Here is a 26,237-nt window from a genome sequence, read left to right on the forward strand (position 1 = left end):
GGGTGTATGTGGTTGAACAACCACCCAACGGTCAATATAACCTCACCTGTATCATGCTTCCTACCAAATTAATCCTCATTTAATGACACACACTTTGATGTACATCACCTTCTCTTAGAATGCAATGTGAATTTGTTATGTCTATTTGAGCTTGAATGAACAGTCTAAGCATGCTGGGGACAAAGACCATAAATCAACTAAGAGCCGCTTCCCCTCTCGGACATGTCACCTTACTCATAGGTCCATTCAAACCTTAGGGGTTGGTTCTTTCTCAGGGTATATCAGAGGCAGGCAACAGTGACCGCCCTCTCTAAGTTCTTTCATCCAGCCGCAACACTGTTCTGGGGATACTGGGGAAACCCCTCCCCCTCCACGGGGGCCCAAGGGCCCAGCAGGCCTCGATTCCAACCAGAGGTGGGCTCAGGCAGGAGAGAGAAGACTCTCTCACAAAGAACCAAGGACAATCTCAGGAGTTTTGGAACAAAGACTCCAACCAACAACGACTCCAATCACCCATCCTTTTGACTTCCTCACTTCTCCTGGGTGCTCGGCGTGGCCTCAACAGAGTCCCAGGCCTTGACCAAACCAATCATGCGTTCCTGGAGAAAGAGAACGCTCAACCAACTTCCACTTGACGCTGCCGGAACCATCAACGACTTCAATTTTCAACAACTTCAAGAATTATTCCCATTACAAATGCAAGTATTCAATTCAATGAAATGTGAAAATGAAATTCTGATGGTTCTCCTCATAGACCCTCTTCCGGTTTCCAATTTCATCCTATCACTAACCTATTTATGTATTCATGTGTGTATGTTGTTTAGTTTATTTATATTCATATAAATATCTATATTTAGTTAATAAAACTTGTACATAATATGTATTTGGGTCTGTTTTGTTTGCAATACAAGTCTCTTTACGATCACAGTTTTTGCTACTGGCTCAAAGTGCTGTACAGGCGAAGAAATAATTATTCTTCTGTGGCCATGGAAGATACCCTTTTCTTAGAATAAATTAATAATCAAAATAGTTCTTTGGACGAACTGATTAATTGATTGTAATATTAATTCAGCCACATCAAGTTAATCCAATTAACTGACCCAAATATTTATAATTAATAATAAAAAGATATTATTGATTATTAATGTTTCCAAAAAGCTGAGTTCCTTACATAATGGTGGAGAATTTTAAGGCATCGTATTAAACATTGTATGCAAGCAGACAGTAATCAATCATATGTTGTCCCATAAGTTTTTATTAACATCTCATACATGCATGCACAAGTATCTGAAATCAGCAAAACTATAGCCTGAATATGTCTTCCTACGAAGGGCAGAAAGTTTCTCAAATGCTATAATGCATATTTAAATTGTACGATAAGAAACTCCTGATATTAGCGAAGAAATCCTAATTTCAGATAGAAGTCGAGGGTACGTTAAGCCTTCTCTGACGAAGAAATCTCAGATTAACCGCAAGTATAAATGGTACCAGAAAAAATTAATCTGATTATGGACGAAGAAAACTCCATTCTCAGCATTTTGAAGGTGATCTGAGCGATGCTCCTCAGTCACCAATCAAGGCCTTGTTGTTCGTTACGTCATTGTATTCATTTTAAACCGCTGAAGCGCTCATATGAAACAATCGCGTCGGATTAGTGGTATAAATTCTAGCCTAAGCTAACTAGTAATTTGCCATTGTCTGTGAAAGAACGGTGCTGTTTTGATTTGTTAAAAAAGAGTCACTCACACGCAACGTCGTGTCTAAGCGAGAGACTCAGTGCAAACTGTCAGCACAGCTCGTCCGCTGCTCCGGCCGATCTGTGTTGTTGGTTGGCATTGCGTCCGGAACGCGAGCAGGCGTTCCTATCTAGTTTTTCTGACAACAGCACCAATCTCACAGACCCTCGTGTAAACAAGCGACGGTTGTAGCCAATAGCTCCCTCAATCCTAACTTGCACGCATAACTTACAAGTAAAACCCTCTACCTCGAGTGATAGTTCTAGCACCGCCTAAAACTTGAGCGTAAAGTGTAACCTTAAACCAAAGACTATAGATTTTGCGTGATTTGAACTGAGTGATTTGAACACGAGTAATGAGAGTCAAAGCTCTTCGAGGCTTTGAATCAAAAGGAGTCAACTGCGTCACAAATGATTCTTTGTTTGAAACGCCCTCGCTGGCGACCCCTGCTGGTCAAAACAGTGGAAGTGTAGCGGAAACTCAAATCAACGGAACACCTTTTACAAACCAATCGCAAAGGTTTTATCAAAAAAATGTAATCAGGTAATGGCAATCCGCGAGCTACCTAATATCGTTTAATATGAGGTGTCTTTCAAGGCACAATATCTTAGTAAACCGTAGGGCTCGTTTTATGAAAGCTTGACTTGAAAGTCAATCAGACCCTTTATCAAATGCGTCATTAAATGTGTACGAATCTATAAAGTGATACGAGATCACATAGAGACCAGATACACAATGGTTCACGAACCGTTGAAATTTAAAACAATTTCGAAACAGCTATGACGCGTAACGAAGCCCAGTTTAATAAAATCACGTGACCTTAGCAGTGATACACTCCGAATGACTTGAGACGAATGATTCACCCTGGTGTCAGAGCTTCTCGAAGCACGTCTCATAAGAGGGTTAAACCACCCTCTTCTCTCTCTCTTTCTCTCTCTCGACCCCTTCCTCTTGGTTTCACTTTCAGATTGAAACCCAGATACTTTGGGTTTTTATTTGTGTTTCTTTTATTTTTACTTAAATCTACCCCTATTTTATTTTGTGTATTTACACCTGTTGAGCCTGAATAGTCCAATTCAGTTAAATTGAATTTAATTAAATTGGGAATTTAATTAAATCAATTTGCTTAGTCAAGTTCCCCTCTAGTTACCAGAGCTATGAGAACACACAATGTTTACATAATTATTTTTTTTAATTTTATTTCAATTTAGTTATTTACTTTTGTTTCAGCCTAAATTCTTATATTCAGCTAAAGAAAAAAAAGGGCTTAACTAAATTTGAAATTTAATTAAATTACTTGATACGCTTCCCTTTCCTTTTAGTTTTCTTAGAGCTATAAGGACGTTCTAACTTTACCTTTACCTTATTTAAGATCACTAGTCACTATCCTCATCTTCTCTCTCTCTATAGGATTACAATATCTAGCGACTGTTGTTTCCATAGAGAGTTACACAGGTCATTAATATCCTACTTCCTGTCTGTGTTTTACCCATCCTCACTCCTTAGCACCAAGCTAAGTACATGAAGTACGGCTAAACACAAACACACAGTAGGCCCCAGACAGAACTGGAAACACTTCCCATTGTTTCTTCTTCTTCTTTTGGACCTTGAGATGTCTGATGTGTCCCTGGTAGCTTAGTCTAACAGCAGCATAACCCATAAGTGACTCATGTTTACCTATGTCACCTAGATAAACCTAAATAGGTAAAACACTCCTTTCTTCCTCTTCTTTTCTGGTTTCATCCTATTGTTTTATTTTGGTTTTGCTCTATCTGTTACTCTCGTAGCACAACATGTGAGAAGAACCATCAGCATTTTTGAGTAATAGGTTATGACATGTAAGAGCCCAGTCATCAGTCGATGCTGCTTAAAGCACGTCAACTAAGATACTCAAAACTTTTTTTTTGTTGTTGTGTGTGCTCACCAACACTAAATTTTAGCTGCTCCACATAGCCATTCTCCCACACAGATAGCTCACCACCTCTGTAGAAACTTGCATTTGCCTTTGCCATTTCTCTCTCCTGTTCCCACAAGTGTGTCAGTAGGCCTCAGACACCCAGCCCTGCCACCAGGACCACCTGAAGACCCGGCAGAGCAGTGTCATGGACATCCTTCAGCCTGAAGCAGGCAACGACCTGCCACTGCAGAGGAAGGAACAGTTAGGCAACAACGAAAGCAGATGTCCGACACCCAGCCTGAGCCACCAAGAGCTGACCAGCATTATCTTCTCCTTGGCCATGCTCCCGCAGGCCTCAAACAGGAGGTAAATGAACTAACGCTGCCAGCCACAGGAGTCCACAGAGAACGAACCCTGCTCAACGGGAGAAGGCACAGGACAGATCCAAGGACCCTGACAGAGCTGAGCAACTGAAAGAGATCATCAGTTTTCAGGCGGACGACAGCTCTGAGCACCTGCAAACCAACGGGTAAAGAACTGTTTCACTCAAAGAACTTAAAGAAATGGTTGAACTCAAAGAGAGCTAAAGCCATCAATGTGCAGCAGAAGTCCGAACACTGACTTAGCGATGCTGTAACATTATTGATGCACTCCATGTGGTCCAAAGAGAGCTGCAACAGTCCAACCCACTGCAAATGGACCACACAAGAAAGATGGACCCTGCTGACTTTCACATTAGCAGCGTAAGCTTCCCCAGCCCTGCACAAAGGGGGGAGGAACCAAAGCCCTCGGCTTAACACTTCACCAGACAGTGCCCTGAGAGCCCCTGCAGCTGCAGGAGGAAAAGGTAAATCAGACAAACCCTGAAATGGCACATGAAGTGACACTCAACAATCTCAAGTGAAAGGTCAGAAACATCCCTGCCAATCTACGAGACATTGATTTTCACCTGCAGTCTCCAACCGGTATGGCACACCGAGACAGACTCCATCCGATCTGGACACATCCAGCCCAGCTGGGCCCTGCCCAGACACCAAGCAGGACAGACCTAGAAGGCCCTGTGCTACCACCACCAACTCCGAACGAGTTGTCTGTGGAACTTACAACGAACCTGTGACGGAGGAGGACACCAGCTTCAAGAAACTTTTCCTCCAAAACCAGTTAGTCACCATATTTTCACCTGCTCCCACGCAATGCCCACTCAACGATGTGTGACCTGATGCGGAAGGCCTCTAACACAGAAGGCCTCCGCAGAAAGGGTTCCTAAGACCCCATTGATCCTGAACTGCAAAACCAGAAGCCACACAGCATGAACACAATGCAAGACTCTGCTAAAAAGTCCCTGGTCAGCATAGGACATAAAACTTTTAAAGTAGATGAAAATGGGTGCTCAAAGAGCAGCAAGACTCTGCATTAGTAAAAATAGAATTTTACTGATATAAAGAAAATCTTGAATGGACGTGTAAGCCTCACCTGCCAACAGACTATGCACAACTCTTTTGAAACAAACATTTGCTACATGCTGGTTGAATTGGCACTGCTACATTAGTTTCCATGACAATGAAGGGTTACAGGAAACACTAGCTCCAAATAGGGCATACCTTGACGCCATAGTGTATGAAAACCACCTGAGTTTTAAACTACTGTTAACCTACAGGCGTGCATTTGACCATTGCGGTCCAACTGGAACACAACATGCGATACGCATTTAGATCACTGGTTTCTGGCTTGTCTAAATGCAGATAAAACGATAGCGGGAATTGACATCTCTACTGTAAGTGAAAGAGTCTTAGATTTCCAACTGGTATCAGTAAGTTCAGCATTAAAACGTAAGTCTGTTTGACAAAGGAATCTCATCTCAGCAGCTTGTAAACTGTACCGATATCTATCCTGCTTTGGTTAAAGAAATCCAAATTGCAGTATTGCTAAACCTGTTTCTGAAAAAGAAAGCTCAGGACAGTGTTATATATACGTAGACCTGGGTGATGCTCCCCTTTCTACAATGTAAAGGCCTTACAAATTATTGTTAGATTGATGTAATTCACCTAAATTTTTAGCTGTATCCACAAGCAGAGAGCTACCTAGCGATCAAAACTGTTCACTCGCTGAAAAGTCAGCATTTATGCATGAGAGGGACGTAACTATATAGGCTTAGACAAGCTTTGACTTACAGCAAATCTATTTCCTTACTTTGTAAACAAATAGAATAAGTTGTGTAAAGTAAAGAGAAGAGTTCCATGAGTAAAATTAGCAAATGCCAAAACACATTAGCATTTTACTGAATGTAACATCAAGTTCTTGAAAGACTTAAAGTATAGGCGCCCCCTTTTAACCCGTTTAAACATGCATAACTCAGTAAAATGTGTAGACATTCTTCAGGTACTAATGAATTGTTCTGACATGCACTGGTTCCCATGACAACGACTTGTCACAGGAAGTGCTAACTCGTGACGTCATTTTGTAATCAAACCAGCCTAGGTGGCTAAGCTAACTTAACCTAGCGTCCATCCAGCTTAGGCTAAGCTAAGCTAACCTAGCATCCATCCAGCTTAGGCTAAGCTACATAATAACTTCTACAGTTAGCGGTTAGCATCATTTACTTGAAGCCTTAATTACAGCTTTTATGTATACAGCGCAAAGTATTCTAAAATACTTTCTTTAACCCCATTTAGGGTTTCTAATTTTTCTCTTTCCTTACTTTCAATTCTTCTCAGCTGAATTTCACCTTCACCAGTTTAGGCATAGTCCTTGCTGAGCGCTGTAGGCTAAATTTGCAGATGCCCTGGCAATTAAACCCAAGTTTAATTACATGTAAGCTGTGTAGCTAGAGAAGAATTATTATAGTTATGAGAATTTTCATCAGCATATTGACTAAACCTTTGGAGGGACACACACGGTGTGGTCTTAAACACGCAACAGCTGTGACCCACTAGGGAGTGTTGGTCCAGGCAAATCTAAAGGTTAGTCACTAGTGCTGTTGATTATTCTCAATTTCAGATCATTACCGCTGTTTTGATTACTTACTTTATTTTTTTTATTTTATTTTTTTATTTCCACTTTGATAATAATAGCAGTCAGCTATTCCCTTGTCTATTCGGTCATCTATATGATTTAATTCCATTTCCTCTCTTGTTCGAATGTGGTTCTATTTCCCATTGGGCCCAGAAAGGAAACAGAGACACCTTTATTTGTGATTGTGTTTATTTTCAACAAGTGCACTCATTTTTGTGACCCTGCGACACAAGTAATTTCAACAATTATTAGGGCATAACTATAGTCCTGAGGATTGATAATAAGCATAATTTGAATAGGAAAGCTGTCCCTTTTCCTCCTATCCTTCACTTCGTCAAGCCGCAGTGAACCACCATTTAAGTCCAGAGAAATAATTTAGTCATAAGAACCATCTTAAGTCATTTATTTCATCTCGGCTATGCCCTTTCCAGGAAATACTCTAGGAACCACACAAGTCTTAGCCTCCTAACATCCACAGCTAAGATGATAAAGATACAAGAGACACATCACTAGCTAGATATACATGAAACACCTAACTTTCTGCTACATATCTAGCGAACCCATTAAACAGTGGTTCTGAACTTTTAGGGTCATGAATTAGTCTCTCACCACAAGTGTGCCAAAATGTCACAGAGCCTCTGCTTAACCTGACCCCAACCTTCCAGCTTACCAAAGACTATGACAAACCAATGGACACTATGAGAAACCACCTCTAACCCCTCCAACCACCCACGAACGCCGTCTGCACCCACCGACAACCGGTGCCCCAGACAACTGAAATCAACAAGCACACGCACAAGCACAGGACAACACTCTGTGTTATGCACCTGATGACATCGCTGCGCCAAAGCTTCTGGTGCCACAGTGCAAAAGGGGGGTTCATGCCAGTGTATGCCCATGACGCAGCATGTGCTGCACACCGCAGCACCAGAACACCGAAGCAAGTGGCATACCGGCGTCCTCGAAGCGGAAAGACTGTCCTAGCCAACAAAGGACGACAGTCGCTGAGATCTTTCCCCCCTTTCTCTCTCCCTCTCCCCTTTGTCTGTTCCAGGATGCTGCTGTGGTTAGTCTTCCTGTGCCTCCAGCCAACCAGAGGACAGCCGCAGTCGGTCATCTCACCAGGTCCGGTATCAGGCAGCGTCCCGAAGGAACAACCGGGACTCCTTATCACCAACTGCAGGACCCACACCCAGAGAGTGTATGTTCGACTCCACTCCCTCGCCCACGCTGAGGCCAATGTCGAACACATGCTCAACCAACTTGAAAAAAAACACTGTCACACAAGCAGAGCCAGATGGACACAACTGCCACTGCCGTCGGAACTCTGTTAACATTGGCATGTCCAGTGTCAACGCACTGAACCTAGCCACCGTGAGACAACGTGTGGCTGAAATTCAAACTGAAATCCCACAGCTAAAAGGGCAACTCACAACACAGAGTGCCTCCCTGCCGTCCATCGGCAAGACATCGAAGGGAACTGTGGTAATTCTCAACACCCACAGCCTTCGGCTGAACCAGACAGTGAACTCCATGAAACAGCTGTTTACTGTCTTCAAGAATGACTTTACTCAAACTCAGCTGGTCTGCAGTCTCTGATCCAAGACACACGCTGCCCTGCTGAGGCCAAACCTGAATCAAAGCTGGAAACCTCATCCTTCTTCAAGAACCACAATTTCACCCTAACTCCAGAATGACAGGTGATACCCAGTCAAGGCACCTTCTGCCCCAAGACCTGTACTGGGCTACTGTCCACATCAACCGCCGTGGAACGACCACCACTCCAGAAGACGCGAGCAACCAGAGGCCACCATGGCCTTCCAGCCTTCTATGACAAAGGTGTGTCTGATCTGTCGGCACTTTCAACTTCGATCATGGTTGTCCTTGAGGGGGACAACAACGGTCGAAAGGGGGGGGTGTAGGGTCTGGACCAATCAGACACACACTAATTATTCATATTCACTATATTTAATGAATATAAAGGTCTATGAAACTCTCCCCCAAAACTAACCTCACAAATGAAGTTACTTTGTCAGCCGGGTGTCCGGTTACAGAACACTTTAAGACTGATAACAGACTTTACGAACTCAAAGGAATGTGGCCACATGCGCCACATGCTTAAGAGAGAGAGACCATCTTTAATTAAATAAACTTTGCGGTGTTACTCTGATCTATGAAGGAACATGCCTCACAGAAACTGTGATGATTTACTGTCTCGTGTACTATTAGGTATAACAACATGGTATGTTTGATTGGGGTGTATGTGGTTGAACAACCACCCAACGGTCAATATAACCTCACCTGTATCATGCTTCCTACCAAATTAATCCTCATTTAATGCACACACTTTGATGTAGATCACCTTCTCTTAGAATGCAATGTGAATTTGTTATGTCTATTTGAGCTTGAATGAACAGTCTAAGCATGCTGGGGACAAAGACCATAAATCAACTAAGAGCCGCTTCCCCTCTCGGACATGTCACCTTACTCATAGGTCCATTCAAACCTTAGGGGTTGGTTCTTTCTCAGGGTATATCAGAGGCAGGCAACAGTGACCGCCCTCTCTTAGTTCTTTCATCCAGCCGCAACACTGTTCTGGGGATACTGGGGAAACCCCTCCCCCTCCACGGGGGCCCAAGGGCCCAGCAGGCCTCGATTCCAACCAGAGGTGGGCTCAGGCAGGAAGACTCTCTCACAAAGAACCAAGGACAATCTCAGGAGTTTTGGAACAAAGACTCCAACCAACAACGACTCCAATCACCCATCCTTTTGACTTCCTCACTTCTCCTGGGTGCTCGGCGTGGCCTCAACAGAGTCCCAGGCCTTGACCAAACCAATCATGCGTTCCTGGAGAAAGAGAACGCTCAACCAACTTCCACTTGACGCTGCCGGAACCATCAACGACTTCAATTTTCAACAACTTCAAGAATTGTTCCCATTACAAATGCAAGTATTCAATTCAATGAAATGTGAAAATGAAATTCTGATGGTTCTCCTCATAGACCCTCTTCCGGTTTCCAATTTCATCCTATCACTAACCTATTTATGTATTCATGTGTGTATGTTGTTTAGTTTATTCATATTCATATAAATATCTATATTTAGTTAATAAAACTTGTACATAATATGTATTTGGTTCTGTTTTGTTTGCAATACAAGTCACTTTACGATCACGGTTTTTGCTACTGGCTCAAAGTGCTGTACAGGCGAAGAAATAATTATTCTTCTGTGGCCATGGAAGATACCCTTTTCTTAGAATAAATTAATAATCAAAATAGTTCTTTGGACGAACTAATTAATTTATTGTAATATTAATTCAGCCACATCAAGTTAATCCAATTAACTGACCCAAATATTTATAATTAATAATAAAAAGATATTATTGATTATTAATGTTTCCAAAAAGCTGAGTTCCTTACAGGCTTTTTCTGAATATATCAAAGGTAATTGGGGCTCTCAAGAGCAACCCCTAGTGCCGGTTCTCAGAACCATGGCGAAAGTGACCGATAGAAAGGAAACCATGAGTTTAACATTGCTATAGCAAATCACAACTAGATCAAATGTAGAAACTAATTGTTCTACTGATAAATGGTGTAATGTGATCACAAATGTAATTATGTTATTAAAAAAGTAACTGAAATCTTATAATGCACATCTTAAAATTTTGTAGTCCACTTCTACCAAAACTGTGTACAATACTATACAATACTGTGTAATGCATTGTTTAATATATATACATGATTTGGCACTATTTTTTCCCCACGAATGTACCCAAACAATTTTCTTATAACAAACTCATCTGCTCTAAAATACATTTTTGTTCATCTCCATATTCCTCTATTAATTCAAAACCATGGCTATTTGGTATTTTAAAATTAATTTGGGTATACACAGGAGTTATCAGAATAGACTTGTCATGTTCATTGTTGGTATGTTTGTATATTTTGTATTTCTCACTTAACTCACATCTCGCGCGAAGAGAGCCAAGCGGGAGGAGAGCTTCCTAACTTTGAACTTGTCACAACACCACAGCAATTATAAATTCATTGTAAAACGTGGACACTGCAACGCACACGGTCTGAATAGCTGCTTTGAACTTGTCATTATTTCTTTTATGACAAGCAAAGCAAAGGAAACGAGGAAGCATCATTTTGAGTTTTGAGAAGCCCTACATCTTTGCATTTCGTATGTTTATTTCCTGGTTTGATCTGTTCCCATGGTTACACATTATGGTCAACTCAGTGTCTTTAGTTCCTCATTATTCTGTGCAGTTATCACCCTGTGTTTAATGTGTGTCATGTGTTGGTTTTTGTTTTAACCTTTAAACTGTTGTGCCTTATTTGTTTTTCTGGAATGTCTTCATCTTGTATTGTTTGAATAAATCAGCCTGTAAATTAGATCCATGTCTCAGTTACTCCATCCACCCAGCACCGTACATCTAGACTTGAACAGATAAATGTGAAGTATTATTAATTGGTCCCAAAACTCTTGACCTTTCTGTAGGTCTCAGTGTTGTCAGCTCCATTCCCTATTTAGATTCAAGCTCAAATCTGCTTTAAACCTCTGGCCTCTCTTTGTGTTTCTTTCTATACCTTTGTCTGTTATGCTTTTCAGAAATTCTTGTGTTCTAGAATGGCACTGTGTAAATATAAATCATTTATCTCTATTATTTCTCCTCTGTTTGTCTTCCAGCGGTGAGTGCACGGAGCTGCAGTTATGTTGGAGTGTTTCATGTAGCGGGGAGAGAACGCTATAGTCTGACGTTTGAGATGGCCAAGCGCTTGTGTGAGGATTTATCAACTTCATTAGCCAATATGACGCAGGTGGAGGAAGCCTATAAAGAAGGACTACAGACATGCAGGTCAGACATCACCTGAGTTCTTCCATTCAACTGAACATCACCTAATGACTTCAATCAAAATAAATACAGATATGCGTTTTCTCTGCAGGTATGGCTGGGTAGACAGCCAAGTGCCGGTGGTCCTCCGTCACAGGGCGAAACCTCTCTGCGGTGGCAACCAAACTGGAGTCATAAAGATTCTAAATGGAACTAAATATGACGCCTTCTGTTACAATGCTAAAGGTTTGATTTGTGCAACATGGTGTGTGCTTTGGTCAATGCATGGTCAAGTACCTTTTTAACAAAACATTATATTTTAAACAGATTTGTCAGTGAAGAACTGTACAGCTGAGATTCACCCTGACAGTTTAAAAGAAGAAGATGCCAACCCTGTCACAGCACTTACAGGTATCAGCGCCTTTCAAATCTATGCATTTAGAACGAAGACACTTTTATCTGAAAGATCTTACAGTGTAATATCCTGTTAACTGTTTGTTAGCTTTTCCCCTTATCACATGTTTGTAAATCATTATAAGTTAGGTATTATTAGTAAGCTTTAACACTTAAAATTCATCCTGTGAAAACCATTTTGTTAGTTGACATGTAGTTACAAAGTTACTTATAGTTAGTAGAATCCATTGAAATAAAGCGTTAATTTTGTTTTGAAATTTTAATAAAGTGATAAGCTGCAGTACTTTTTTGGCATATTCAAAAAAAATTAACAGTGAAAAAGCATGAGTAACATTAAATATACATACACAAAATAATAAGAAAATAATTTGAACATTTGAATAAGTAATGACATTTGTTTGTGAGGTTGTGTATTATTTATTGGGCACTGGATGGTGCTGTGCTGAATGGTCAGTTGAGCCACAAGATTTCCATTACACGAGAGTAAATGTTAAACTTCATGCTGATTTGTACTCAGCTTTCCCCAAGATAAGCACCAACTAAGACATAGCTTTACAGTAACCTATGCTTCTACATCCATTTACGCTTCTTTTCATATGATGATGTGAATCTCCTTCTGTCTGGTGTTAATAGCTGCAGTGTATTTGCGCGTCAGCACACACGGCGGCTGCAACCACAGTGTGGTCCCCCATAACAACCGTCTGGATTGAGCAGAGTAGGGGACATCTCTAGGGTCTTCAAGTGGGCACCTTCCGTCCTCAGTGTTTCGTCGACTAGCCCACGACACCTCAAGAGGGCTCGACAGTGACTCTGGCGTCCCAGAGTCACCCCCCTCCATCCCCCACTCAACTCAGCCCAGCTTACTGACCTTTACCTCCCTCCTGCTGCTGAGGTTGCTCCTTCCTCATAGTTCACATGTGACCTTAGAGCCCGTTCTCATCCTTTGGCGGCATATGTGACGCCATATGACAAAACGGCGAAATACTACGCACATGGCACCCTTTAGCGTGAATATAACACGCGAACCCAAGGCGTTATAAAGTTGACTGGCATCCTTTAGCGTGAATATGAGACGCAGACCCTACCCCAAACCTAAACCTACCCATCACAGTGCGTGTTATATTGACGATAAAGGGTGCCATGTGCGTAGTATTTCGCAGTTTTGTCATATGGCGTCACATATGACGCCAAAGGATGAGAATGCGTTAGACCTTACCACAATCTCTCACAATCTCTCCGCAACCCGACCATACGCGCCAACACGTTTGACTAAGTGGTGTCGAGCCCCACTGCCATCATTAAAGCAATTTCTGTGGCAACGGTTCCATATGGCATACTACCTGTCCAGGCACCAACCCTGATTCACGCAAAATACACAGGAACATAATATTACAATGCAACCTATACAAATAAACCAACAGACTCTTCGAGTTTTCAAGAATTCTTCGAAACTGTAGCGTGGCGGCCTGTACACAGCCAGCTAGAATCTTTCCGTCTCAACCACAGCCAGTTGCTGCTCCTTTCTGCTGCTTCAGATAAGTTCTTTACTGTGCGACGCAACTCTTGGCCACTGAATCCGACGTCTCTGAGAAACCGGGTTGTAGAGTGTGCCACAAATCCTCAACAACCCACTTCCACTGGATAAACCTGGACTCTCCATCCTCGCTGTTCTGCTTCAGTGGCCAGATGAGCATACCGCAGTTTCTTCCTCTCATATGCCTCATCTACCGCATCCTCCCATGGCACTGTTAGCTCTATCAGTTGAACAATGCGTGCTGATCCAGACCACAAAACAATATCTGGTCGAATGTTAGCAATCTCAGGTGGAAAAATAAGCCGTTGATCAAGATTAGCCAGCATTTTCCAGTCCCTAGCAGCTTCCAGTTGTCCTGAGCGAGAATTGGTTTTACCACCTTTTCTTGGCGGTTGCTCTTCTGGGCAGAGGAATATTGTCTTCTGCGTGTAATCTTTTGCTAGAACAGGTGGCAACTTATTGGTCATGTTACGCTTATCTTCCAATGCTGAAGCCAAACATCGGAGTACTTGGTCATGGCGCCAAGTAAACCGACCCTGGCTAAGAGCCACCTTACATCCTGTCAAAATGTGCCTTAATGTGGCAGGTGATGAACACAAAGGACAAGAGGGATCCTCTCCTACCCAGAGGTTTAGGTTCTGTGGTGATGGGAGGACATCATATGTTGACCTGATAAGGAAACTGATCCTACTCTCTTCCATTGACCAAAGGTCTTGCCAGCCCATCTTGCGTTGTTCCACACTCTCCCATCTCATCCACTCTCCCTGCTTGGCCTGGGAAATGGCCTTTAGACACCTCATCCTCTCCTCCTGCTTTCACACCTCGTTGACTACCAGCTTCCTCCTTTGAGCCGGGGCTGCCTTGTGCCATTTAGGAGGAGCTAAACTGAGCCCAAAACCCCCTCTTCCATGCTGTTCCTGTCCCATGATATCCCCAATTTGAAGGGCAGCCCTTGCCTCTACTACAGATTTCTTTGCTGACCACTTTCTACCAGTTTTTAACACAGGTGCTGCCTCCCTTACACATTTGTCGCGTGACTCTACTAAGGTCATTTCCAGTCTGACCTTGGCGCACTTAAACTCCTTTGTTAAAGCAGAGACTGGCAGCTGCAATATTCCTTTACTATAAAGTCCCACTCTGCAAGATCACAGCACTTCTCATATTTCTGCAGTTAATAACACTAGTTGTCTAATTAAATCTGAGTGAATATCTGTAAGATTACTTACTGACAGCAGGCTGAGAATTTGTCAAAAAAGGACCAATAAATGTTTGCTGTCCAAATACAAAATTCTGCATAATTCTAATTTGTAATCAGTGTCTACTCCAGTTCACTGGACTCAGACCAGTGCCACACAGAGCCCAGTGAAACACAACGAGACCGACCAGACTCATGACACAGACCAGCCAGAGGGTAAAGGGTCCACAACCCTACAGCCTCATACAGGGATGGCAGTTGGCGAGAGAACGTCCACTCATGAAACAACAGCTAATAAAACAGGTGATATTTCATTATTGAAATGGTTCTTCTATGGCATCACTGTGACACCTCTCATTTTGAACCTTTTTATAAGAATTGTTACAGTATATGCAGGGCCGTCGTTAGAGGGGTGAAAGGTGGTGACCATAATAGGGGCCCCCGCTGCTCAGGGGGTCCCACAAAATCCAGCAGTTATACTATATAGGCCCCTGTTGTATAAATAATTATAATATTTGTATCAGTTGTATGCCTGAAATTTAAATGCAAACCACAAAAACACGCAATTTGGTTAAATATTTTTTCCAAATATCTGCTTCTCTTTCCTCCCTAAAAATGGTTTAGTCCGATCTAAAGTATTTATTAGCTAATTATTCACATCAGATGGACCCAATACAATTGTAAGTCCCACCGCAGCTCGTGAACAGAACCAATCAGAGTTGAGGCGGCAACTGCCTGAAGTTAACCATGAACTTGGTGGAAGAGCAGGAGACTAACTGACTGGAAAATGTCGGAGAAAAGAAAACATAAATCAGGGTACCAGAAACACCATGAAAAGAAGGAGAGGGAGGCCAGAGTTGTTGTATCCCAGTCAATCAAGACGTTCTTAAAGACAGGTTGTACTGTTATTTCGCTGGGAATAGGCCTAAGAAAACTACCGTCTACAGCCGGGCTATTCAATTGGCGGCCCGAGGGCCAGGTCCGGCCCCTGAGGGATTTTGTACCGGCCCTTTAGCCGTAATTTGCGGGTGGGAAATTTTTGGCGAAGGTCGATATTGTCCCCATCACTTTTGAAACATCTCGCGGCACGAATGTACCAATACAAATAAATAAAAAATCTACAGTTAACAAGCAGAGCATTCATTTCGTTCGTTTGTTAAATAAGCGGTGATCTAGTGCTGAAATGTGTTTTTTTAAATCAAGTGATCAAAGTAGGCTACTTGTTGCGCTGCTATCATCAGTGGCGCGGATACAGTGGTCTCTTGTGTCTTCACTCGGACGCGCGCTTCAATCCGTTTTGGAGACTCTCAATTCGTTCCGGTGAAATTACAAAAAAAAAAACACAAACGTGTCCCTGCCTGATCAACCACTGATAAACAATCGGGCATAACAGAGAGAGCCCCGGTCCTCGGAGCCAGGCGAAAGTATAGGCTTCACCGTCTCAAAACTATAAGCACTGTCTTGCTGTCTCTCCCTCGCACATATTAATAAAAATAAATCGACACGATGGCAAGGTCGGAAGACTAAAGTTTCATGTGGAGCATTCGGAGATTTCTTTTTTCCTGAATTACCGCTGGGTGGGAATTGTGCGGTTGCCTTACGCCAGTTGCCTTACCTTCTCTGAAAAGCGTTCCACACATTCAGCTGACATATAAACCACACTTTAAATAAACGAAAAAACTATCCAGTGATGAAATGTTTTCTGTGATGACACAAATCTTGTGGCATGTCCTAACCACCGGGATAATCACACAACGCGCACACGTCCGATAATGACACCCCAATTCGCGAACTAATGACTCATTTGAACCGATTCGTTTTAATGAATGGTTAAAACAACTGATCTTTCCAACACTGAACTCACGAGACGTCTGAATCATTGTATAACTAATCGGTAACACTTTACCCACTTTTTAAAACAAAATTACGCCACTGAGTGTAGTTATTACATATGGGTAGTCTCATACAGCGCATGACTATAGTTAATTGTAAATTCTTTCATGCAGTAAGAGGCGGTATGCACCCCTTTAAGCCATGGTAGCAAAACAGTTATACATGACCAATCAAAATCGCCCATTCGTGGCGCGCTCTAAACGCTCTGACATTCTTTCAAGACAAGCACTCAGTAATTTCGATATAAATTTCGATATAAACACGAAGTTTGAAATGTCTCTCTCTACCTTAAAAAAAAGAAAAGTTGACTTAGAGAACAGGCAGTCGAACAATGAATGGACAGAGAAATACGCGTTTATTGCCGTTGATGCGAATCCTGTGTGCTTAATCTGCAACGAGTGCCTGGCCCTGTGCAAGGAGTATAATTTGAGAAGGCATTTCAAGACAAAGCATGCTAACTTTGATGATACTTTCCCACCGGGCTCTGCTGCTCGGAGGCAAAAGTTAACAGGGCTTATATCTTGTTATGAGCAAAGACGTCGCATTTTGTTTCGGGCCTGTACGGATCAAGAGAGAGCAACTGCGGCATCTTTACGAGTGGCATGGATATTAGGCAAAAAGAAAAAGCCGTTTACAGACTCAGAGACAGTCAAGGAGTGTATGCTGGCATCCATTGAGGAGATGGTAACCGATGAGAAAACCCGAAAAAACATTACTGATTCGATCAAGCAAATTCCAATTTCTGACACGTCAAATATGAGGAGAGTCGAGTCTCTTGCATCGGACGTTTTTGAGACGCTTTTGGACAAGCTGAGGAAGGCTGAGGTGATGTCTTTGGCCGTGGATGAGTCGACTGATAACAGTGATATTGCACAGCTGTACCTCCATGTGCGATTTTTTGATGGGGAATGTTTTCGTGAGGATCTGCTTGGACTAATTCCCATGGAGGGGCACACTACCGGTGAGATTCTCTTCACCAAAATTGCTTCATTCTTTGAGGAGAACAACTTGGATTTGGCACGCATCAACATGTTGGTGACGGATGGTGCGCCCTCGATGGCGGGCAGGGATCAGGGGCTCGCCGGGAGGATGGCAGCTGCGGCTCCGCAGGTGAGATCTCTACATTGCCTCATCCACCAAAGTCTCCTGTGTGCCAAGCTCAGTGGTGAGTTAAAAGAGACCATGGACTCTGTCATGGCAATTATAAACTTCATCCGTTGTACCTCCAGTTTACAGCACCGCCTTTTCCGCAAGCTGTTGACTGACATGTCTGCTGAATATAAAGATTAGCACATTCACAATGACATTAGATGGCATAGCAAAGGAAACGCTTTGAAAACGTTTTTGTGAACTAAGAGAAGAGATTCTGGTGTTTCTCCGGTCTTCGAAATTGAAAAAAGCTGGCAAGTTTCTGTCTCTGATGGAAAATTATGAGTTTAATGCCGCTGTTTGCTTTTTGAGTGACGTTTTCCAACATTTGAACCAACTCAACATGGAGTTGCAGGGCAGAGATAAAACAGTCGCAGAACTTGTGGAGAAACTTCATGCTTTTCAAAGAAAGCTCTCACTCTTTTCTGTTGATCTTTGTCCTGGCAAAATGCTCCACTTTCCCACATTAAGGAAATCTGACCTGCTAATTACCGAGGTAATGTCAGGGTTTATTGACTCATTGAAAAACAACTTTTCCACTAGGTTTTAGGATTTCAGCATCTCCAGTGAAGTGATGAGATTTGTGAAGGACCCTTTCTGTGTGAATGTTGAGGCAGATTTTGCATTGAGAGGGAAGGAGCTTGTATTGTCATTGGATGAGGGGTCTTTACAACTGGAACTCATTGACATTCAGTCGTCAGATGACTTGCGACAGTCATTGCTGCAGGTAGGTTTTGAGAAATTCTGGACCCATGAAGTCAGCCAAGAGAAATTACCACATTCAAGGGGTCTTGCACTTTTTCTTCTGACAATGTTTGGCCCAACGTACACTTGTGAGTCATCATTCTCACACATGAATGCCATTAAAACTCACAATCGCATATCCCTCACTGACCAGCATCTGCAACACTGCTTGCGCAATGCCCTGACAACATATACACCTGACTTCACTGCTCTTGCCAAACTATTTTGAACAGTATGAGTTAACAGTTATTCACACCACATTATGCACATTATGTTTATCTTGATGTGGTATTATTGTTGAATGCAGTTTTAAATGTTTTGCCTTGATAAAGTGCCATGCACTGTTATGTTGTTATAATTCTATTCTGTACCATACTATGCACTTTGGTTTTATTTTTGTTGGCGCACTTGGAATTTAAGTTGTTTGTAAGTTAAATTAATGAAATTCAAAACAACTGATATGGCTCACCTAAAGTCTTAGTGTCTTAGTGCATCACAATGTGCATATGTTGTTCTGCATTTACAAAATAGAATATATTGATTCCTTCAATATGTTGTTGTAATTTCTTTATTTGTTACCATAATTACTCATATTCTCCGGCCCCTTATTTTGCCTCAGTTTCATGAACTGGCCCCCATTCCAAATTAATTGAATAGCCCTGGTCTACAGCCTGCCTGGTACTGTCGCTTTTCATTATCGGTGAGCACCACAATCGACCGAATAATTACGTGTTCAAAATCCCTGTCTTTTTACACTATTGTAAATAGAGTAAAAAAAAATTACACGAGTCACAACGCATTGCATTATACACATGACCTGCCGGCTGATGATGTATTTTATTACATCAAGAAAACGTATACAACACACTGCACGTGTCACGGATCACAGAGGAATCAGACAAGATGGTAAGTTATCAGTGTTTATTTTGCAGAAGGATTGCGGTCGGAGATAACAGGTGAGAAGAAGTAACATAGAAAGTTCAATGAAGCTTAGCTGTGATTTTAAGTCTCTCTCTTTCTTTCCCTCTCTTGCAGGTGGCGTGGCGATGGCTGGTACGGATGGGTTGATCCAAGATGAGTGAAGCGACGGTAAGTAGAAGGTAAGTGATCGGGAAGTCTGTGAGCCATGGAATGACGAGACCAGACAAGTGACTGCAGTGAAGGTGAGTGTTTTATAGTCCATATGGTTGATGGGACACAGGTGACGGTGATTAGTACTCAGGGGATAATGAACGGGGAAAAGTCTGGTTGGGTGAAAGGGAACGAGTGGGCGGAGATGGTGATCTGGATGATGTAACCCTGACAGTACCCCCCCCTCCCAAGGCGGCTCTTGACGCCTGAGACGGGCGCTGCCGGCGGCGAGGTCGACCACGACCCCTGGGAGCCGGACGATCCGGATGATCACTGTGGAACTGGGTGAGTAGCGTTGGATCCAAGATGTCATCTCGCAGGACCCAGGAACGTTCCTCTGGTCCGTAGTCCTCCCAGTCCACCAGGTACTCCAACCGAGGACCTCGCCGCCGAGAATCCATGATAGAGCGGACTCGATAAATGGGCTCCTCTTCAACGGGAACGGGAGGAGGTACGTCAGTGGGAAGGTTATCTGAGGGAACAGGGGTGACAGGGTCAGTGAAGGGTTTAAGTAAGGAAACATGGAATGAAGGAGCAATCCTGAAATGAGGGGGAAGATTGAGCCTGTAGGTCACTTCGTTCAACTGCCTCTGGATGGTGAATGGTCCGATGAATCGAGGACTCAGCTTACAGCAAGGTAGACGGAGACGGATGTCTCGAGTCGACAACCACACCTTTTGACCTGGCTGATACTGAGGGGTGTCGAGTCGGTGACGGTCCGCTTGTTCCTTGTGTCTCCGTACTGCCTGCTGTAGATGCACATGAGCTGAGTCCCATACCCCCTCGCTCTGATGGAACCAGAAGTCGACAGCTGGAACCTCCGAGGGCTCACCCGACCAAGGAAAGAGTGGAGGCTGGTAACCAAGGATACACTGGAAGGGGGTGAGCCCGGTGGTGTTCTGCCGCAGAGAGTTTTGGGCATACTCAGCCCATGGGAGATAACGGTTCCAGCTGTCCTGGTACTGATGGCAGTACGTCCGCAGGTAACGTCCAATCTCCTGAATCTTCCGCTCAGTCTGGCCGTTAGTCTGCGGATGGTAGCCTAAGGAAAGGCTGATGGTGACCCCGAGGAGTTTGAAGAAGGCTTGCCATACTCTTGAGATGAACTGAGGTCCCCGATCCGAGACGATATCCTCTGGGAGGCCGAAGTTCCTAAAGACGTTGTGGAATAGAGCTTCAGCTGCTTGTAACGCAGTGGGAAGACCAGGTAAGGGAATCAGCTTACAACCTTTAGAGAACCTGTCCACAACAACGAATACGCAGGTAAAGCCATCTGAATTGGGTAGATCAGTCATGAAATCGACACCAATGTGTGACCATGGTCGCCTGGGAAGAGGTAACGGCACGAGCTTGCCTTCTGGGACTCTCCTCGGGGTGTTGGTGATGGCACAGACTGAACAACCGCGGATGAACCTGGAGACATCTCTGGAGATGGACGGCCACCAGTACCGTTGACTGAGGAGCGAGAGGGTACGCTTGCTACCCGGATGTCCAGAGCCCGGAAGGGAGTGAGCGGAGTCCAGAAGGGGAGTACGTAGATGTGGAGGTACGAAAATACGCCCTTCTGGACCTCCCGGCGGAGCGGGTTGACGTGTCAGTTCCTGGGCGATCTGTTGGTCAACCTCCCAGACGATTGGACTGAGGATTACGGCTGGAGGGAGGATAGGTTCGGGATGAAGATCTTCAACAGAGGTGTGATGGAGTCGTGAAAGTGCATCAGCCTTGCAATTCTTACTCCCGGGACTATATGACACCACAAAGTTGAAGCGTGTGAAGAATAGAGCCCAGCGGGCTTGTCTAGGGTTCAGTCTTTTAGCCTCCCTTAAGTACTCCAAGTTGCGATGATCGGTGATTACTGTGAATTGATGGTTAGCTCCCTCCAGCCAGTGCCTCCACTCCTCAAGGGCCAGTTTGATGGCCAGCAGCTCTCGGTTACCGACGTCATAGTTCCGCTCCGCCGGGGCTAATTTCTTGGAAAAGAAGGCGCATGGAAGGAGTTTGGGTGGCTCACCCTGCCGCTGAGAGAGAACTGCTCCTACTCCAGTAGATGAGGCATCTACCTCTACCACAAACGGAAGGTCCGGGTTTGGATGAATGAGGATGGGAGCAGTGATGAAAGTTTCCTTTAAACGCTGGAAGGCCTGTACTGCGGAGGGAGATAGGGACAGAGACTTGGGCCGTCCCTTGAGGGAAGAAGTGAGGGGAGCACTGATATGACTGTAGTTCCGGATGAATCGTCTATAGAAGTTCGCGAACCCCAGGAATCGTTGCAGTTCCTTTACGGAGGAGGGTTGTGGCCAGTTCTGGATAGTTTCCACCTTCCTCTGGTCCATTTGGATGCCCTGTTGGTTGATGACATAACCCAGGAAGTGAATGGTAGAGGTGTGAAATTCGCACTTCTCCAGCTTCAGATATAACCTGTGTGCTCTCAGCTTCTCGAGGACCTGGATGACATGTTGATGGTGCTCAGACATAGAAGAAGAGTATATGAGTATATCATCAATGTAGACGATTACAAAACGGTTGAGGAACTCTCGAAGGACTTCATTCATATGACCTTGGAAGACGGCAGGAGCGTTGGACAGTCCGAAAGGCATGACCTGATACTCGTAGTGGCCCGAGGGGGTCACAAAGGCAGTTTTCCACTCATCTCCATGCCGGATTCGGATCAGATTATACGCACTTCTAAGGTCCAGTTTGGAGAAAATGCGTGCACCACGCAGCTGTTCCAGGGCGGCAGGTACCAGAGGAAGGGGATAGCTGATTTTGACAGTCTGAGAGTTAAGATGACGGTAATCGATACAGGGCCGCAAGCCTCAGTCCTTTTTGGCCACAAAGAAGAAGCTCGAAGCGGCAGGGGAGGTAGATGGTCGAATAAACTGCTGATGTAAAGCTTCCTTCACATACTCCTCCATGGCTTCCTGTTCCGTGATGGACAGAGGATATATACGACCTTTGCGAAGGGTGGCTCCGGGTAGCAAGTCGATGGCGCAGTCCCATGGCCGGTGTGGAGGTAGTTTGGTTGCCAGTTCCTTACTGAATACGTCCTGGAACGCCTGGTACTCCACTGGGATTTCGCCTTGAACTTGGACTTCAGGGCTTTCCACCGAAGTAGAACAGACAGGAACTCTAGTTTCCCCCGCGGGTGACTTGGAACGGGACGAAGAATGAACCTTCTGGATGGAACTGAGGCAGGATCTATGGCAATCTTCACCCCAACGGAGTACCTCTCCAGTTCCCCAGTGGAGTACCGGCTGATGTTGTACTAACCAGGGACGTCCCAGGATGATATCCGCGGTGGACTCCTCCAGCACCATAAGAGAAATTTCCTCAGAGTGTAAACAGCCGATACGAAGAGTTAGAGTGGGTGTATAATGGCGAATTCGACCACGACCTAATGGCTTGCCTTGTATGGTTTGGACGGGAAGATCTCGGCACAGACGGCGTCGCCGAATATTCAACTTTTGGAGAAACTGGGTGGATATGAAGTTCCCCGCAGACCCGGAGTCAATGAGGGCTTGCGCTGGGAGACAAACACAGGAGGTTAATACATGTACTCTGGTACGTGTGAGAGGCTCAATCTTCGGGGAGAGTTGAATGGCACTTACCGCCTGTTGCGGAGGTCGTACAGGGCAAGAACTGAGGAGATGCTTGTCGGAAGCACAGTATAGACAGAGGGAATGTTGAAATCTGCGCTGGTGTTCAGCTGTAGAAAGGTGGGTGGAGTCTACTTCCATTGGAACTGGTGCTGGAGGAGTGACTGAAGGCGCCGGAGGCGGAGAACTTACAGTGGGTACAAACCTATCACAAGCGGTGAGACGCTGGGCTGTACGGATTGTCTGCTGGATCAGATTCTCTAACCCCATGCTGTCCTCATACACCACCAACAGCTGGCGGACGTTGGAATTCAAACCATGACGAAAGGCGGTGATCAGGGCGGTTTCATTCCAGCCGCTAGCTGCGGCTAGTGTGCGGAACTGAAGCGTATACGAACTCACTGAAGAATTTCCTTGACGGAGGTTATAGAGTTGGTCGTGAATGGACAGTTCTGATATTGTTTGCCCAAAAACCTCTTTAAAGTGCTGTTTAAAACTTGAGAAGGATTTGACCACCGGGGCATCTGAATCCCACAATGACTGTGCCCATCGAAGTGCTTGACCAGATAACAGTGAGATAATGAAAGCCACCCGGGCGGTATCACTACGGAACTGATGCTCATTCATGGAGATATACAAGGATACCTGGAGAAGACACCCACTGCAGTTCTCCGCCTCACCAGAGTAGGGCGCTGGCCGGGCCATGGGACTCGCAGAGGCAGTGAACGAAGCAGCGGGAGGTTGCGGAAGTGGAGGTGGTGGAAAGAGTGCCGCGGCGACCGGAGGATTAGCCGCTGAGGAATCCTCTTCTAAATCCGACTGATTCTGCATAATTACTCCTTTCTGTGGTCTGGTCTTCTGTCACGGATCACAGAGGAATCAGACAAGATGGTAAGTTATCAGTGTTTATTTTGCAGAAGGATTGCGGTCGGAGATAACAGGTGAGAAGAAGTAACATAGAAAGTTCAATGAAGCTTAGCTGTGGTTTTAAGTCTCTCTCTTTCTTTCCCTCTCTTGCAGGTGGCGTGGCGATGGCTGGTACGGATGGGTTGATCCAAGATGAGTGAAGCGACGGTAAGTAGAAGGTAAGTGATCGGGAAGTCTGTGAGCCATGGAATGACGAGACCAGACAAGTGACTGCAGTGAAGGTGAGTGTTTTATAGTCCATATGGTTGATGGGACACAGGTGACGGTGATTAGTACTCAGGGGATAATGAACGGGGAAAAGTCTGGTTGGGTGAAAGGGAACGAGTGGGCGGAGATGGTGATCTGGATGATGTAACCCTGACAGCACGTGGATGAATAAATTAGCTTTATTTAATAATATATTACAATTTTCATATTATCTTTATTAAAAAATAAGACAATAAATTCTTCTTATTTTTTTAACTGCATTCTTGTCAATTTCTAAATGACTGCTTTTTGATTTATGAATCATAACAGAGTAAACAGACTGATGGGGGAAAAAACATTATTTTGCTGTTACTTTTTTTAAATCGGTTTTATTATTATTTATCAATTTCTTGCTTTTTGTTAGTTTTTATTAGTTGTAATTAATATACACATTTAACTTTTAAAATAAAGGTTTTACAACAACATCACCATCTTCTGTTATATGTGGGCCTCCGTGCTCATCTATTGTACAGTATATGATATTGGTGGAGGGTGGTGGGGGCCCACATCAATATGTTTTCAGGGGACCCCGAATCCTCTAGCTACGGCTCTGAGTATATGATTTCTGCCCTCTCATTTGAACTGTCCAGGAGATGTCACCCAAAACAACAGCTCTTCAGGATCAGATACGACCAGATCATCAGGTTAGAAACCCTCTTTATAATATAAATCATGCTCAAATCATTTGTATTCATTTTGAGAGTGCTATTTTCATTTACATTGCCTTGCAGAATTTAGTACCAATCCCAATTATCAAGCAGTTCTGAACGCTTGATCAGCTTGTTTCAGTGTTCAGAGAGAGAGTTAGAGGAGCTAAAGCTTGTCTTGGAGTCTGATCTCTGCACTGGTCGAGAGAACTCAACACTGCAACTGAACAACACACATGCAAATAGAAAAAACACCCGCAAATTAAGAAAACATCTTTATCAACTTTACAACACATGTGTGCTCCAAATACTCACAACACAACCAAATACAGAATAATAAATATATATGTGTGTGTATATATAATACATTAAGTGACGGACCGGCTGGGACACGCTTATAGCTCAAAGTAGTCTACTTTTTTTTTTGTTTACCAAACATAGAGAGATGACATGTTTATGACACATAACTTTGTATACAATATATGAAATGTATTAACAATATGTTCAATGTCATCAGAAGAACACGAATGTGACCCTGGATCACAAAATCAGTCTTAAGTCGCACGGGAACATAAATGCACAACTTTAAAGGCGATTTTCTCAATGTTTCGATTTTTTTGCACCCTCAGATTCCAGATTTTCAAATAGTTGCATCTCGGCCAAATACAGTCCTATCCTAACAAACCAAACATCAATGGGAAGCGTATTTATTCAGCTTTCATGTGATGTATAAATCTCAATTTCAAAAAAATGACCCATATGAATGGTTTTGTCATCCACGGTGACAAATGAGGAAAAAAAATAGAAAAAAATATATAGAGAAAAAGACCATGAGGGAAAGATATTATTCTATGCATCAGTTACATTGTACATATTTTTTCATGTTGTGTATAAATAAGTTTCATAAGAAATGTTAGGTAATGCAGGGTCCAAAGATGAGAAGTTTTAAGGTTGAGACAGAAATATAACACATATTATAAAAACTTTTTTGTATAAAATGTATATTTATTTGCAACAGTTATGTTAACAGTAATAATAAGAAATGTCTGTCGTAATAACAGCTATTCAGCTGATGGACAGCGTTCTGCGTTGGGAACATCCCAGGGGAAAATAATGAGGAAATTACGTGGTCTTTCGTTCATCAAGAGCGTTCAAAACGGCCCACAAGTGCCGTGTTCCCTCCAAAGTGCCCACTACTGGCGCTCTCGTCTGCCCTGCGCAGGGAGTAGGGTATAGGGTGCTCACGAGAGTAAACACGTCCCAGCCGGTCCGTCACTTA

General features: G+C 43.7%; 1 protein-coding gene across 1 annotated transcript in view; it reads left to right on the forward strand.

Annotated features, from left to right (window-relative positions):
- The window catches only part of LOC143752291 (uncharacterized), a 50,439-nt gene that overhangs the window by 13,743 nt on the left and 10,459 nt on the right, over positions 1-26,237 (forward strand). The window contains exons 2-6 of the mRNA XM_077245423.1: positions 11,338-11,506; positions 11,595-11,728; positions 11,810-11,893; positions 14,746-14,928; positions 24,902-24,955. Of these exons, the coding sequence (XP_077101538.1) occupies positions 11,338-11,506; positions 11,595-11,728; positions 11,810-11,893; positions 14,746-14,928; positions 24,902-24,955 (624 nt within the window). The remainder of the gene's footprint in view (positions 1-11,337; positions 11,507-11,594; positions 11,729-11,809; positions 11,894-14,745; positions 14,929-24,901; positions 24,956-26,237) is intronic.

Source organism: Siphateles boraxobius, unplaced genomic scaffold, assembly GCF_051911475.1.
Source record: "Siphateles boraxobius isolate OS27281-9 unplaced genomic scaffold, OSU_SipBor_1 102, whole genome shotgun sequence".
Lineage (NCBI taxonomy): Eukaryota > Metazoa > Chordata > Actinopteri > Cypriniformes > Leuciscidae > Siphateles > Siphateles boraxobius.